The sequence below is a fragment of the Oncorhynchus kisutch genome, linkage group LG4, assembly GCF_002021735.2.
Source record: "Oncorhynchus kisutch isolate 150728-3 linkage group LG4, Okis_V2, whole genome shotgun sequence".
Taxonomy (NCBI): Eukaryota; Metazoa; Chordata; class Actinopteri; order Salmoniformes; family Salmonidae; genus Oncorhynchus; species Oncorhynchus kisutch.
The window spans coordinates 4,259,822-4,275,724 of record NC_034177.2 but is presented as its reverse complement, the minus strand read 5'-3'; the positions used below and the strand labels follow the sequence as shown (position 1 = coordinate 4,275,724).

The window sequence follows — 15,903 nt, the reverse complement described above, 5'->3', positions numbered from 1 at the left end:
ATGGCCAATGGCACCCTATTCATTTTATAGTGCACTACTGTTGACCAGTGGGCCTTATGGCCAATGGCACCCTATTCATTTTTTAGTGCACTACTGTTGACCAGTGGGCCCTATGGCCAATGGCACCCTATTCCTTTTATAGTGCACTTCTGTTGACCAGTGGGCCCTATGGCCAATGCCACCCTATTCATTTTATATCAAATCAAATCAAATCAAATTTATTTATATAGCCCTTCGTACATCAGCTGATATCTCAAAGTGCTGTACAGAAACCCAGCCTAAAACCCCAAACAGCAAGCAATGCAGGTGTAGAAGCACGGTGGCTAGGAAAAACTCTCTAGAAAGGCCAATACCTAGGAAGAAACCTAGAGAGGAACCAGGCTATGTGGGGTGGCCAGTCCTCTTCTGGCTGTGCCGGGTGGAGATTATAACAGAACATGGCCAAGATGTTCAAATGTTCATAAATGACCAGCATGGTCGAATAATAATAAGGCAGAACAGTTGAAACTGGAGCAGCAGCATGGCCAGGTGGACTGGGGACAGCAAGGAGTCATCATGTCAGGTAGTCCTGGGGCATGGTCCTAGGGCTCAGGTCCTCCGAGAGAGAGAAAGAAAGAGAGAAGGAGAGAATTAGAGAACGCACACTTAGATTCACACAGGACACCGAATAGGACAGGAGAAGTACTCCAGATATAACAAACTGACCCCAGCCCCCCGACACATAAACTACTGCAGCATAAATACTGGAGGCTGAGACAGGAGGGGTCAGGAGACACTGTGGCCCCATCCGAGGACACCCCCGGACAGGGCCAAACAGGAAGGATATAACCCCACCCACTTTGCCAAAGCACAGCCCCCACACCACTAGAGGGATATCTTCAACCACCAACTTACCATCCTGAGACAAGGCTGAGTATAGCCCACAAAGATCTCCGCCACGGCACAACCCAAGGGGGGGGGCGCCAACCCAGACAGGATGACCACAACAGTGAATCAACCCACTCAGGTGACGCACCCCCTCCAGGGACGCCATGAGAGAGCCCCAGCAAGCCAGTGACTCAGCCCCTGTAATAGGGTTAGAGGCAGAGAATCCCAGTGGAAAGAGGGGAACCGGCCAGGCAGAGACAGCAAGGGCGGTTCGTTGCTCCAGAGCCTTTCCGTTCACCCTCCCACTCCTGGGCCAGACTACACTCAATCATATGACCCACTGAAGAGATGAGTCTTCAGTAAGACTTAAAGGTTGAGACCGAGTTTGCGTCTCTGACATGGGTAGGCAGACCGTTCCATAAAAATGGAGCTCTATAGGAGAAAGCCCTGCCTCTAGCTGTTTGCTTAAATTAGGAAAATTAGGAGGCCTGCGTCTTGTGACCGTAGCGTACGTGTAGGTATGTACGGCAGGACCAAATCAGAGAGATAGGTAGGAGCAAGCCCATGTAATGCTTTGTAGGTTAGCAGTAAAACCTTGAAATCAGCCCTTGCTTTGACAGGAAGCCAGTGTAGAGAGGCTAGCACTGGAGTAATATGATTAAAAAATTTGGTTCTAGGATTCTAGCAGCCGTATTTAGCACTAACTTAAGTTTATTTAGTGCTTTATCCGGGTAGCCGGAAAATAGAGCATTGCAGTAGTCTAACCTAGAAGTGACAAAAGCATGGATTAATTTTTCTGCATCATTTTTGGACAGAAAGTTTCTGATTTTTGCAATGTTACGTAGATGGAAAAAAGCTGTCCTCGAAATGGTCTTGATATGTTCTTCAAAAGAGAGATCAGGGTCCAGAGTAACGCCGAGGTCCTTCACAGTTTTATTTGAGACGACTGTACAACCATTAAGATTAATTGTCAGATTCAACAGAAGATCTCTTTGTTTCTTGGGACCTAGAACAAGCATCTCTGTTTTGTCCGAGTTTAATAGTAGAAAGTTTGCAGCCATCCACTTCCTTATGTCTGAAACACATGCTTCTAGCGAGGGCAATTTTGGGGCTTCACCATGTTTCATTGAAATGTACAGCTGTGTGTCATCCGCATAGCAGTGAAAGTTTACATTATGTTTTCGAATAACATCCCCAAGAGGTAAAATATATAGTGAAAACAATAGTGGTCCTAAAACGGAACCTTGAGGAACACCGAAATTTACAGTTGATTTGTCAGAGGACAAACCATTCACAGAGACAAACTGATATCTTTCCGACAGATAAGATCTAAACCAGGCCAGAACATGTCCGTGTAGACCAATTTGGGTTTCCAATCTCTCCAAAAGAATGTGGTGATCGATGGTATCAAAAGCAGCACTAAGGTCTAGGAGCACGAGGACAGATGCAGAGCCTCGGTCCGATGCCATTAAAATGTAATTTACCACCTTCACAAGTGCCGTCTCAGTGCTATGATGGGGTCTAAAACCAGACTGAAGCATTTCGTATACATTGTTTGTCTTCAGGAAGGCAGTGAGTTGCTGCGCAACAGCCTTCTCTAAAATTTTTGAGAGGAATGGAAGATTCGATATAGGCCGATAGTTTTTTATATTTTCTGGGTCAAGGTTTGGCTTTTTCAAGAGAGGCTTTATTACTGCCGCTTTTAGTGAGTTTGGTACACATCCAGTGGATAGAGAGCCGTTTATAATGTTCAACATAGGAGGGCCAAGCACAGGAAGCAGCTCTTTCAGTAGTTTAGTTGGAATAGGGTCCAGTATGCAGCTTGAAGGTTTAGAGGCCATGATTATTTTCATCATTGTGTCAAGAGATATAGTACTAAAACACTTGAGCGTCTCTCTTGATCCTAGGTCCTGGCAGAGTTGTGCAGACTCAGGACAACTGAGGTTGTCTGCACTACTGTTGACCAGTGGGCCCTATGGCCAATGGCACCCTATTCCTTTTATAGTGCACTACTGTTGACCAGTGGGCCCTATGGCCAATGGCACCCTATTCCTTTTATAGTGCACTACTGTTGACCAGTGGGCCTTATGGCCAATGGCACCCTATTCCTTTTATAGTGCACTACTGTTGACCAGTGGGCCCTATGGCCAATGGCACCCCTATTCCTTTTATAGTGCACTACTGTTGACCAGTGGGCCCTATTTTTTATTTATTTATTTTTATTTCACCTTTATTTAACCAGGTAGGCTAGTTGAGAACAAGTTCTCATTTGCAACTGCGACCTGGCCAAGATAAAGCATAGCAGTGTGAGCATACAACAAAGAGTTACACATGGAGTAAACAATTAACAAGTCAATAACACAGTAGAAAACAAAGGGGGGGTCTATATACAATGTGTGCAAAAGGCATGAGGAGGTAGGCAAATAATTACAAATTTGCAGATTAACACTGGAGTGATAAAAGATCAGATGGTCATGTACAGGTAGAGATATTGGTGTGCAGAAGAGCAGAAAAGTAAATAAATAAAAACAGTATGGGGATGAGGTAGGTGAAAAGGGTGGGCTATTTACCAATAGACTATGTACAGCTGCAGCGATCGGTTAGCTGCTCAGATAGCTGATGTTTGAAGTTGGTGAGGGAGATAAAAGTCTCCAACTTCAGCGATTTTTGCAATTCGTTCCAGTCACAGGCAGCAGAGTACTGGAACGAAAGGCGGCCAAATGAGGTGTTGGCTTTAGGGATGATCAGTGAGATACACCTGCTGGAGCGCGTGCTACGGATGGGTGTTGCCATCGTGACCAGTGAGCTGAGATAAGGCGGAGCTTTACCTAGCATAGACTTGTAGATGACCTGGAGCCAGTGGGTCTGGCGACGAATATGTAGCGAGGGCCAGCCGACTAGAGCATACAAGTCGCAGTGGTGGGTGGTATAAGGTGCTTTAGTGACAAAACGGATGGCACTGTGATAGACTGCATCCAGTTTGCTGAGTAGAGTGTTGGAAGCCGTTTTGTAGATGACATCGCCGAAGTCGAGGATCGGTAGGATAGTCAGTTTTACTAGGGTAAGCTTGGCGGCTTGAGTGAAGGAGGCTTTGTTGCGGAATAGAAAGCCGACTCTTGATTTGATTTTCGATTGGAGATGTTTGATATGAGTCTGGAAGGAGAGTTTGCAGTCTAGCCAGACACCTAGGTACTTATAGACGTCCACATATTCTAGGTCGGAACCATCCAGGGTGGTGATGCTAGTCGGGCATGCAGGTGCAGGCAGCGACCGGTTGAAAAGCATGCATTTGGTTTTACTAGCGTTTAAGAGCAGTTGGAGGCCACGGAAGGAGTGTTGTATGGCATTGAAGCTTGTTTGGAGGTTAGATAGCACAGTGTCCAAAGACGGGCCGAAGGTATATAGAATGGTGTCGTCTGCGTAGAGGTGGATCAGGGAATCGCCCGCAGCAAGAGCAACATCATTGATATACACAGAGAAAAGAGTCGGCCCGAGAATTGAACCCTGTGGCACCCCCATAGAGACTGCCAGAGGACCGGACAGCATGCCCTCCGATTTGACACACTGAACTCTGTCTGCAAAGTAATTGGTGAACCAGGCAAGGCAGTCATCCGAAAAAACCGAGGCTACTGAGTCTGCCGATAAGAATATGGTGATTGACAGAGTCGAAAGCCTTGGCAAGGTCGATGAAGACGGCTGCACAGTACTGTCTTTTATCGATGGCGGTTATGATGTCGTTTAGTACCTTGAGTGTGGCTGAGGTGCACCCATGACCGGCTCGGAAACCAGATTGCACAGCGGAGAAGGTACGGTGGGATTCGAGATGGTCAGTGACCTGTTTGTTGACTTGGCTTTCGAAGACCTTAGATAGGCAGGGCAGGATGGATATAGGTCTGTAACAGTTTGGGTCCAGGGTGTCTCCCCCTTTGAAGAGGGGGATGACTGCGGCAGCTTTCCAATCCTTGGGATCTCAGACGAGATGAAAGAGAGGTTGAACAGGCTGGTAATAGGGGTTGCGACAATGGTGGCAGATAGTTTCAGAAATAGAGGGCCAATGGCTATGGCCAATGGCACCCTATTCCTTTTATAGTGCACTACTGTTGACCAGTGGGCCCTATGGCCAATGGCACCCTATTCCTTTTATAGTGCACTACTGTTGACCAGTGGGCCCTATGGCCAATGGCACCCTATTCCTTTTATAGTGCACTACTGTTGACCAGTGGGCCCTATGGCCAATGGCACCCTATTCCTTTTATAGTGCACTACTGTTGACCAGTGGGCCCTATGGCCAATGGCACCCTATTCCTTTTATAGTGCACTACTGTTGACCAGTGGGCCCTATGGCCAATGGCACCCTATTCCTTTTATAGTGCACTACTGTTGACCAGTGGGCCCTATGGCCAATGGCACCCTATTCCTTTTATAGTGCACTACTGTTGACCAGTGGGCCCTATGGCCAATGGCACCCTATTCCTTTTATAGTGCACTACTGTTGACCAGTGGGCCCTATGGCCAATGGCACCCTATTCCTTTTATAGTGCACTACTGTTGACCAGTGGGCCCTATGGCCAATGGCACCCTATTCCTTTTATAGTGCACTACTGTTGACCAGTGGGCCCTATGGCCAATGGCACCCTATTCCTTTTATAGTGCACTACTGTTGACCAGTGGGCCCTATGGCCAATGGCACCCTATTCCTTTTATAGTGCACTACTGTTGACCAGTGGGCCCTATGGCCAATGGCACCCTATTCCTTTTATAGTGCACTACTGTTGACCAGTGGGCCCTATGGCCAATGGCACCCTATTCCTTTTATAGTGCACTACTGTTGACCAGTGGCCCTATGGCCAATGGCACCCTATTCCTTTTATAGTGCACTACTAGTGCCCTATGGCTCCACACTGCTCTACATCTTTTGGAGCGCTGTGATGCTGCTTCACTCTCTGACTGACCCTTGAGGGACCCTGGTTAAAAGTCGTACACTGTAAAAAGGCAATAGGGTGCCATTTGTTACACGGGTCTCGGGCTATTAGCCAAAAAAACAGGATAGGTGACATGGAGGGGAGAGAGAGAGAGTGTGAAGCTCTGTTCGCTCAGCCCACTCTGCACCTGCGTATGATAAGTAGAACCGGGGTCTGGGTTATGAATGAAGCTCTTTCAGATGGAACTTTTTTTTCTTCTGAATCTGCATCCCGATAGGCTCATGCCAAAAGTAGTGCACTATATAGGGAATAGGGTACAGGATGCTGGCTTGGTCCTGCAGGCCAGAAAGCCTTTCAACACTCTCTCTCTCTGCAGTCTAAAAACACAACTGGTGGTTTACTCATGGTCCTGGTAGACTGTTTACTCATGGTCCTGGTAGACTGTTTACACATGGTCCTGGTAGACTGTTTACTCATGGTCCTGGTAGACTCATGGTCCTGGTGGACTGTTTACTCATGGTCCTGGTAGACTGTTTACACATGGTCCTGGTAGACTGTTTACACATGGTCCTGGTAGACTGTTTACTCATGGTCCTGGTAGACTCATGGTCCTGGTGGACTGTTTACTCATGGTCCTGGTAGACTGTTTACTCATGGTCCTGGTAGACTGTTTACTCATGGTCCTGCAACAGGCCAAAAAGCCCTGAGTCCTGCCTCTCTCAGCCTATTGCAGACAGTCTGATCACTGATGGAGGGATTGTGCCTTCCTGGTGTAACTCGGGCAGTTGTTGTTGCCATCTTGTACCTGTCCCGCAGGTGTGATGTTCGGATGTACCAATCCTGTGCAGGTGTTGTTACACGTGGTCTTCCACTGCGAGGACGATCAGCTGTCCGTCCTGTCTCCCTGTAGCGCTGTCTTAGGTGTCTCACAGTACGGACATTGCAATTTATTGCCCTGGCCACATCTGCAGTCCTCATGCTTCCTAGCAGCATGCCTAAGGCACATTCATGCAGATGAGCAGGGTCCCCGGGCATCTTTCTTTTGGTGTTTTTCAGAGTTAGTAGAAAGGCCTCTTTAGTGTCCTAAGTTTTCATAACTGTGATCTTATTTGCCTACCGTCTGTAAGCTGTTAGTGTCTTAATGACCGTTCCACAGGTGCATGTTCATTAATTGTTTATGGTTCATTGAACAAAGCATGGGAAACAGTGTTTAAACCCTTTACAATGAAGATCTGTGGTTATTTGGATTTTTACGAATGATCTTTGAAAGACAGGGTCCTGAAAAAGGGGCGTTTCTTTTTTTGCTGAGTTTATATTTACATGCGCGACGCACACACAGTCTAGATTCAGTGGAATAACATCTGCAGGCAGCCAGAGTGTTCAGCTCTCAACTGGTTCTGGTATGGAGCTGCTCTCAACTGGTTCTGGTATGGAGTAGCTCTCAACTGGTTCTGGTATGGAACAGCTCTCAACTGGTTCTGGTATGGAGCAGCTCTCAACTGGTCTGGTATGGAGCAGCTCTCAACTGGTTCTGGTATGGAGCAGCTCTCAACTGGTTCTGGTATGGAGCAGCTCTCAACTGGTTCTGGCACGGAGCAGCTCTCAACTGGTTCTGGTATGGAGCAGCTCTCAACTGGTTCTGGTATGGAGCAGCTCTCAACTGGTTCTGGTATGGAGCAGCTCTCAACTGGTTCTGGTATGGAGCAGCTCTCAACTGGTTCTGGTATGAGCAGCTCACAACTGGTTCTGGCATGGAGCAGCTCTCAACTGGTTCTGGTATGGAGCAGCTCTCAACTGGTTTTGGTATGGAGCAGCTCTCAACAGGTTCTGGTATGGAGCAGCTCTCAACTGGTTCTGGTATGGAGCAGCTCTCAACTGGTTCTGGCATGGAGCAGCTCTCAACTGGTTCTGGTATGGAGCAGCTCTCAACTGGTTCTGGTATGGAGCAGCTCTCAACTGGTTCTGGCATGGAGCAGCTCTCAACTGGTTCTGGTATGGAGCAGCTCTCAACTGGTTCTGGTATGGAGCAGCTCACAACTGGTTCTGGTATGGAGCAGATCACAACTGGTTCTGGCATGGAGCAGCTCACAACTGGTTCTGGCATGGAGCAGCTCACAACTGGTTCTGGCATGGAGCAGCTCACAACTGGTTCTGGTATGGAGCAGCTCTCTACTGGTTTTGGCATGGAGTAGCTCACAACTGGTTCTGGCATGGAGCAGCTCAACTGGTTCTGGCATGGAGCAGCTCTCAACTGGTTCCGGCATTGAGCAGCTCTCAACTGGTTCTGGCATGGAGCAGCTCAACTGGTTCCGGCATGGAGCAGCTCCCAACTGGTTCTGGTATGGAGCAGCTCCCAACTGGTTCTGGTATGGAGCAGCTCTCAACTGGTTCTGGTATGGAGCAGCTCTCAACTGGTTCTGGTAAGGAGCAGCTCTCAACTGGTTCTGGTATGGAGCAGCTCAACTGGTTCTGGTATGGAGCAGCTCTCTACTGGTTTTGGCATGGAGTAGCTCACAACTGGTTCTGGCATGGAGCAGCTCAACTGGTTCTGGCATGGAGCAGCTCTCAACTGGTTCCGGCATTGAGCAGCTCTCAACTGGTTCTGGCATGGAGCAGCTCAACTGGTTCCGGCATGGAGCAGCTCCCAACTGGTTCTGGTATGGAGCAGCTCCCAACTGGTTCTGGTATGGAGCAGCTCTCAACTGGTTCTGGTATGGAGCAGCTCTCAACTGGTTCTGGTAAGGAGCAGCTCTCAACTGGTTCTGGTATGGAGCAGCTCAACTGGTTCTGGTATGGAGCAGCTCTCAACTGGTTCTGGTATGGAGCAGCTCTCAACTGGTTCTGGTATGGAGCAGCTCACCGAAGAATGACATCAGTAGCCAGTAGGAAAGTAAAGACATTTAAAACGCATGATATCTACCAGTAAATGCTAACTAAGCTAACAATAGGCATGCAAACCAGCTATTGAACCAGTTTTGTCCAAATGGTTGATATTATTAGGCTAATTGTGATGCTGCAATGGTCATCATGAGCTGTTTACGTCAGGGGCGTTGGCATGGATGGACCTGGGTGGACAGAGGCCCACCCACTGGGGAGACATGGTTGGGCCTGGGTGGACAGAGGCCCACCCACTGGGGAGACATGGTTGGACCTGGGTGAACAGAGGCCCACCCACTGGGGAGACATGGTTGGACCTGGGTGGACAGAGTCCCACCCACTGGGGAGACATGGATGGACCAGGGTGGACAGAGGCCCACCCACTGGAGAGACAGGGGCGTAGACATGGTTGGGCCTGGCTGGACCACCCACTAGAAGCCAGGCCCTGACAGAGACGTCTAATCAGATTGATGTGGTTTAAGCATCGTTGAGACCATCAACAACAACAAAAATCTATGAAAAAAAAGTGTAATTTTAAGAGTAATAATCTGAAAAATCTACAGGAAAAATTACAAAAAACATAGGGAAACACTGGAAAACATTTCACACAGGGTGTCTTTTCTTCTCTGGGCGGACCGTTTGGGATCTTTTTGGAAACATTAGATTATACCCACTTCTCCAGGCCACACTACACCGCTGCACCACTACATAGGGCCGATGGAGAGACAGCAGACACACACAGCATGATGTTAAAGGATAAGCGGTCTGTGTTCCTTTGTGATGTCGTTGTTTTAGTAAGGTCAGAGGGCGTGAGTAGGGTGGGCAGTCTATGTTCCTTTGTGATGTCATTGTTTTAGTAAGGTCAGAGGGCGTGAGTAGGGTGGGCAGTCTGTGTTCCTTTGTGATGTCGTTGTTTTAGTAAGGTCAGAGGGCGTGAGTAGGGTGGGCAGTCTATGTTCCTTTGTGATGTCGTTGTTTTAGTAAGGTCAGAGGGCGTGAGTAGGGTGGGCAGTCTGTGTTCCTTTGTGATGTCGTTGTTTTAGTAAGGTCAGAGGGCGTGAGTAGGGTGGGCAGTCTGTGTTCCTTTGTGATGTCGTTGTTTTAGTAAGGTCAGAGGGCGTGAGTAGGGTGGGCAGTCTGTGTTCCTTTGTGATGTCGTTGTTTTAGTAAGGTCAGAGGGCGTGAGTAGGGTGGGCAGTCTGTGTTCCTTTGTGATGTCGTTGTTTTAGTAAGGTCAGAGGGCGTGAGTAGGGTGGGCAGTCTGTGTTCCTTTGTGATGTCGTTGTTTTAGTAAGGTCAGAGGGCGTGAGTAGGGTGGGAAGTCTATGTTTTTTTTTCTATGATTTACTATTTCTGTGTTTGGCCTGGTATGGTTCTCAATCAGAGGCAGCTGTCAATCGTCGTCCCTGATTGAGAACCATACTTAGGCAACCTGTTTTCACCCTTGAGTTGTGGGTGATTATACTTTCTGTTTAGTGACGCTGTTTCGGGTGTGCTTTTTGTTTCTTTGTTTGATAGTACCACCCTGTAAATGCTTTGGTCCTCACCTACTTCAACTGACGACCGCTACACCACCGTCCAGTTGGTCCCAGTCAGAAGGATACAAAACACACAACCATTAAGCATTTACCAAACTAAATGTACAACTGTTCTAACAACTATTACCGAGACCAGTAAATGTACAGTAAGGCATTGTTGGCAGAACAGATGAGTGCAGTTCAATGCATGATTAATATAATCAAATCAAATGTATTTATATAGCCCTTCTTACATCAGCTGATATCTCAAAGTGCTGTACAGAAACCCAGCCTAAAACCCCAAACAGCAAGCAATGCAGGTGTAGAAGAAGGGTGGCTAGGAAAAACTCCCTAGAAAGGTCAAAACCTAGGAAGAAACCTAGAGAGGAAGCAGGCTATGAGGGGTGGCCAGTCCTCTTCTGACTGTGCCGGGTGGAGATTATAACCGAACATGGCCAAGATGTTCAAATGTTCATAGATGACCAGCAGGGTCAAAAAATAATAATCACAGTGGTTGTAGAGGGTACAACAGGTCAGCACCTCAGGAGTAAATGTCAGTTGGCTTTTCATAGCCGATCATTCAGAGTATCTCTACCGCTCCTGCTGTCTCTAGAGAGTTGAAAACAGCAGGTCTGGGACAGGTAGCACGTCCAGTGAACAGGTCAGGGTTCCATAGCCGCAGGCAGAACAGTTGAAACTGGAGCAGCAGCACAGCCAGGTGCTGAGAGAGAGAGAGAGAGAGAGAGAGAGAGAGAGAGAGAGAGAGAGAGAGAGAGAGAGAGAGAGAGAGAGAGAGAGAGAGAGAGAGAGAGAGAGAGAGAGAGAGAGAGAGAGAGAGAGAGAGAGAGAGAGAGAGAGAATACTTAAATAGGACACCGGATAATTCACAATACATTTCTTGGTTAATCTAAAACATATTGCTATCAGGTTGTAAATTACAGCTGGCTGGTACATTTAAAAAATATATATTTATTTAACCAGGTAAGCTAGTTGAGAACAAGTTCTCATTTACAACTATGACCTGGCCAAGATAAAGCAAAGCAGTGCGACACAAACAACAACACAGAGTTACACATGGAATAAACCAGCGTACAGTCAATAACACAATAGTAAAGAATTAAGTCTATATACAGTGTGTGCAAATGGCGTGAGGAGGTAAGGCAGTAAATAGGCCATGGTAGTGAAGTAATTACAATTTAGCAGATTAACACTGGAGTGATAAATGAGCAGATGATGGTGTGCAAGTAGAAATACTGGTGTACAAAAGAGCAGAAAAGTAAATAAAAACAATATGGGGATGAGGTAGGTAGATTGGGTGGGCTATTTACAGATGGACTATGTACAGCTGCAGCGATTGGTTAGCTGCTCAGATAGCTGATGTTTAAAGTTAGTGGGGGAAATATAAGTCTCCACATCATTAGGGATGCACTGTTTCAATTTCAATGATATTCTGGACAAAATTGGACGAAGGCTGAGAATGTCAATACAATCAAACTAGCAAGGGCAATGATCAGTCATAACGTGGCTAATAGGCTAGCGTATCTATTTTATGTAGCAAGCTAAAAACATTGACCCTAATGTTAGCTAGCTAGCTGCTAGGAGGATGTCTTGTCATGCCATTGGAGGAGTGGATGAGTGACTGACTTTTTCCCCCTTCATATCGTTTTTCGGTGGCTATACACAGCTAGAGATTGGTTAGCTAGCAAGAACTTGAACGACTGTTATCCAGTTAGCATCTCTCTTGCGTTCGTAAAATTATTTCTGGCTATCTACTACGATTTCAGAGCACTCTGGTCTGAGTGCAGAACATCTGTTGAAATTACGAACGTGCAACACCTGCTGAATGTGACCGGTGTCTGTGAACGTAGTTAAATATATATATAGTTAGTCAAGAACGCTCTAGATAACATGTAAACAGCCAAACCAGCTCTGCTACGGTGGGTAAAATGGTGTTCTCTCATTTGTAGCTAGCTAGCGAGCTAGTCATCTTTAGCCAGTTATCTTAAGAGCTTGTTTGGGACAAGAATGCATTGGCAGGCAAGTTGCAAAAGGACGAGGAGGCTACTAATTCCCCATCGTTTATCAGTGCAATTTTGATGGCCAACTAGCTAACAAAAGTTTGAGAGGGTTTATCTAATGTTCTTTTGTTAGATATTAGCTCATCTTGCTCTGGCTAGCATTAGTTGTTTATCTTGTTGATGTGTATAACTGAGGGAGAGAGAGCCGACCTTTTCATGGTTGTTTGATCAATAGGACTGTGAAGTTCCCAAATGTAGGAGGACTCCCATGGTGTTTTAACATATTTACAGAAATGCCTTCTAATAATATAAAGTGGCGCAGTTGCTACTTCCTGTAAACACACAGTCCAGTTCATAGTGAATGATGGCAGGCTCTACTTCCTGTAAACACACAGTCCAGTTCATAGTGAATGATGGCAGGCTCTACTTCCTGTAAACACAGTCCAGTTCATAGTGAATGATGGCAGGCTCTACTTCCTGTAAACACACAGTCCAGTTCATAGTGAATGATGACAGGCCCTACTGCCTGTAAACACACAGTCCAGTTCATAGTGAATGATGGCAGGTCCTACTGCCTGTAAACACACAGTCCAGTTCATAGTGAATGATGGCAGGTCCTATTTCCTGTAAACACACAGTCCAGTTCAAAGTGAATGATGGCAGGCCCTACTTCCTGTAAACACACAATCCAGTTCATAGTGAATGATGACAGGTCCTACTGCCTGTAAACACACAGTCCAGTTCAGAGTGAATGATGGCAGGCCCTACTTCCTGTAAACACACAGTCCAGTTCAAAGTGAATGATGGCAGGCCCTACTTCCTGTAAACACACAGTCCAGTTCAAAGTGAATGATGGCAGGCCCTACTTCCTGTAAACACACAGTCCAGTTCAAAGTGAATGATGGCAGGTCCTACTTCCTGTAAACACACAGTCCAGTTCATAGTGAATGATGGCAGGCCCTACTGCCTGTAAACACACAGTCCAGTTCATAGTGAATGATGACAGGTCCTACTGCCTGTAAACACACAGTCCAGTTCATAGTGAATGATGGCAGGTCCTACTTCCTGTAAACACACAGTCCAGTTCATAGTGAATGATGACAGGTCCTACTTCCTGTAAACACACAGACCAGTTCAAAATGAATGATGGCAGGACCTACTGCCTGTAAACACACAGTCCAGTTCAAAGTGAATGATGGCAGGCCCTACTGCCTGTAAACACACAGTCCAGTTCATAGTGAATGATGGCAGGTCCTACTTCCTGTAAACACACAGTCCAGTTCATAGTGAATGATGACAGGTCCTACTTCCTGTAAACACACAGACCAGTTCATAGTGAATGATGGCAGGTCCTACTGCCTGTAAACACACAGTCCAGTTCATAGTGAATGATGGCAGGTCCTACTGCCTGTAAACACACAGTCCAGTTCATAGTGAAGGATGACAGGTCCTACTGCCTGTAAACACACAGTCCAGTTCATAGTGAAGGATGACAGGTCCTACTGCCTGTAAACACACAGTCCAGTTCATAGTGAAGGATGACAGGTCCTACTGCCTGTAAACACACAGTCCAGTTCAGAGTGAATGATGGCAGGCGCTACTGCCTGTAAACACACAGTCCAGTTCATAGTGAATGATGGCAGGTCCTATTTCCTGTAAACACACAGTCCAGTTCAAAGTGAATGATGGCAGGTCCTACTTCCTGTAAACACAGTCCAGTTCATAGTGAATGATGGCAGGCCCTACTGCCTGTAAACACACAGTCCAGTTCATAGTGAATGATGGCAGGCCCTACTGCCTGTAAACACACAGTCCAGTTCATAGTGAATGATGGCAGGTCCTACTTCCTGTAAACACACAGTCCAGTTCAAAGTGAATGATGGCAGGTCCTACTTCCTGTAAACACAGTCCAGTTCATAGTGAATGATGGCAGGCCCTACTGCCTGTAAACACACAGTCCAGTTCATAGTGAATGATGGCAGGTCCTACTTCCTGTAAACACACAGACCAGTTCAAAATGAATGATGGCAGGACCTACTGCCTGTAAACACACAGTCCAGTTCATAGTGAATGATGGCAGGTCCTACTTCCTGTAAACACACAGACCAGTTCAAAATGAATGATGGCAGGACCTACTGCCTGTAAACACAGTCCAGTTCAAAGTGAATGATGGCAGGTCCTACTGCCTGTAAACACACAGTCCAGTTCATAGTGAATGATGACAGGTCCTACTTCCTGTAAACACGCAGTCCAGTTCATAGTGAATGATGGCGGGCCTGTGTGGTAAATGGCGTGTTTGTATAAAGGCCTACTGTAGCTCTGATTGGCTATAGCATATTGGTCTGTGTAGGTCTTGTACTGGACGAAACGTGTTTTTATGAGGTTTTATTTACTGCAGTGTCTAGTAATTGTCCAAACACACGGCCTAATTTTTATATTCCTCTACATTCCTTTCCACAAACCTCAGTGTTTCCTTTCAAATGGTATCAAGAATATGCATATCCTTGCTTCAGGGCCTGAGCTACAGGCAGTTAGATTTGGGTATGTTATTTTCAGAGAAAATTGGTCTTGGGTGTTGACTAGGACTCAATTTGCTCCGGTCTTGGGTGTTGACTAGCCCCCCCCCCCCCGCCCCCCCAGTCTTGGTCTTGAACTTTAGGTGGTCTCGAACACAACATTTGGATCAAATCCTTGGCAGGTCAAGGGGGGCCTCACTGTAAGACCAGACCCAGACCTCTGTGTGTGTGTGTGTGTGTGTGTGTGTGTGTGTGTGTGTGTGTGTGTGTGTGTGTGTGTGTGTGTGTGTGTGTGTGTGTGTGTGTGTGTGTGTGTGTGTGTGTGTGTGTGCATCATGACTTCGGGCAGGTGTGTGTGTGCGGTGGTGGGGGGGGGGGGGGGGGGGGGGTTCATAACCTGGTTTTCTCAGCTGCTGCCTGCCATGCCATCTGAATGAACAAAGACACTGTCTGTTCCAAACATGAGGAAGTGGATACAGTACATCTGCTCAAAGAGTCTACCAATGTTCCCTCTAAGCTCGTTATGAGTAGAAGAAATATCAGCCTGTGCAGAGAAGCACAAGATTGAAGTTCACTCAACTTCACTCTAGAGTTTCCCCCGTTAGTTAACACTATCAACGTTTCCCTTTATCATGGGGACTCGTGATCGACTCAACGCAATATTAGCCACTTTCATTGCAACAAAAACTAACTCTGCAAGACTTCTTATGCAAAACTAACTATGCAACAGATTTTGTTGTAGGCAGAGTGCATCAGAGTAGGATTCTATTGCATTGACAGGCATTACCCATTCTCTACGCAGACCGGTGCACAATAACCTATCACAGCTGCAGTAGGCCTATATGCAAATAGATCATTGCCATATATGGATCTGTGCCATTGACTTGTGAACTGGACTGTGTTTACAGCATGAGCGGTCCGGAGTAGATGTGCTTGTTTTGAGATCAAAGTGTTCACTTTTGTTCTTTGCTAGTTAGTGAGTTATTAGCCCAGCTAATTTCTAGACAGAAATGTGAGAGTGATTGCTTCCGACAAGAGCACAGAATGTGTGCATTTCTTTGAAAAACGAGTCAGGTAAAGAGCTTTTTATATATATTTCATTTTATTTTTCCATTTATAAGGTTTTTTTAACCCCTTCTCTTCGGAGGACAAAAATCTTTGTTTGTTTTTTACAGGTTTTTTGCTA

General features: G+C 46.5%; 1 protein-coding gene across 1 annotated transcript in view; it reads left to right on the top strand.

Annotated features, from left to right (window-relative positions):
• The first annotated feature begins 8,103 nt into the window (after positions 1 to 8,103).
• The window catches only part of LOC109885878 (sushi, nidogen and EGF-like domain-containing protein 1), an 88,963-nt gene continuing 81,163 nt past the window's right edge, over positions 8,104 to 15,903 (top strand). Inside the window, exon 1 of the mRNA XM_031822209.1 lies at positions 8,104 to 8,679. Coding sequence (XP_031678069.1) covers positions 8,104 to 8,679 — 576 coding nt within the window. The remainder of the gene's footprint in view (positions 8,680 to 15,903) is intronic.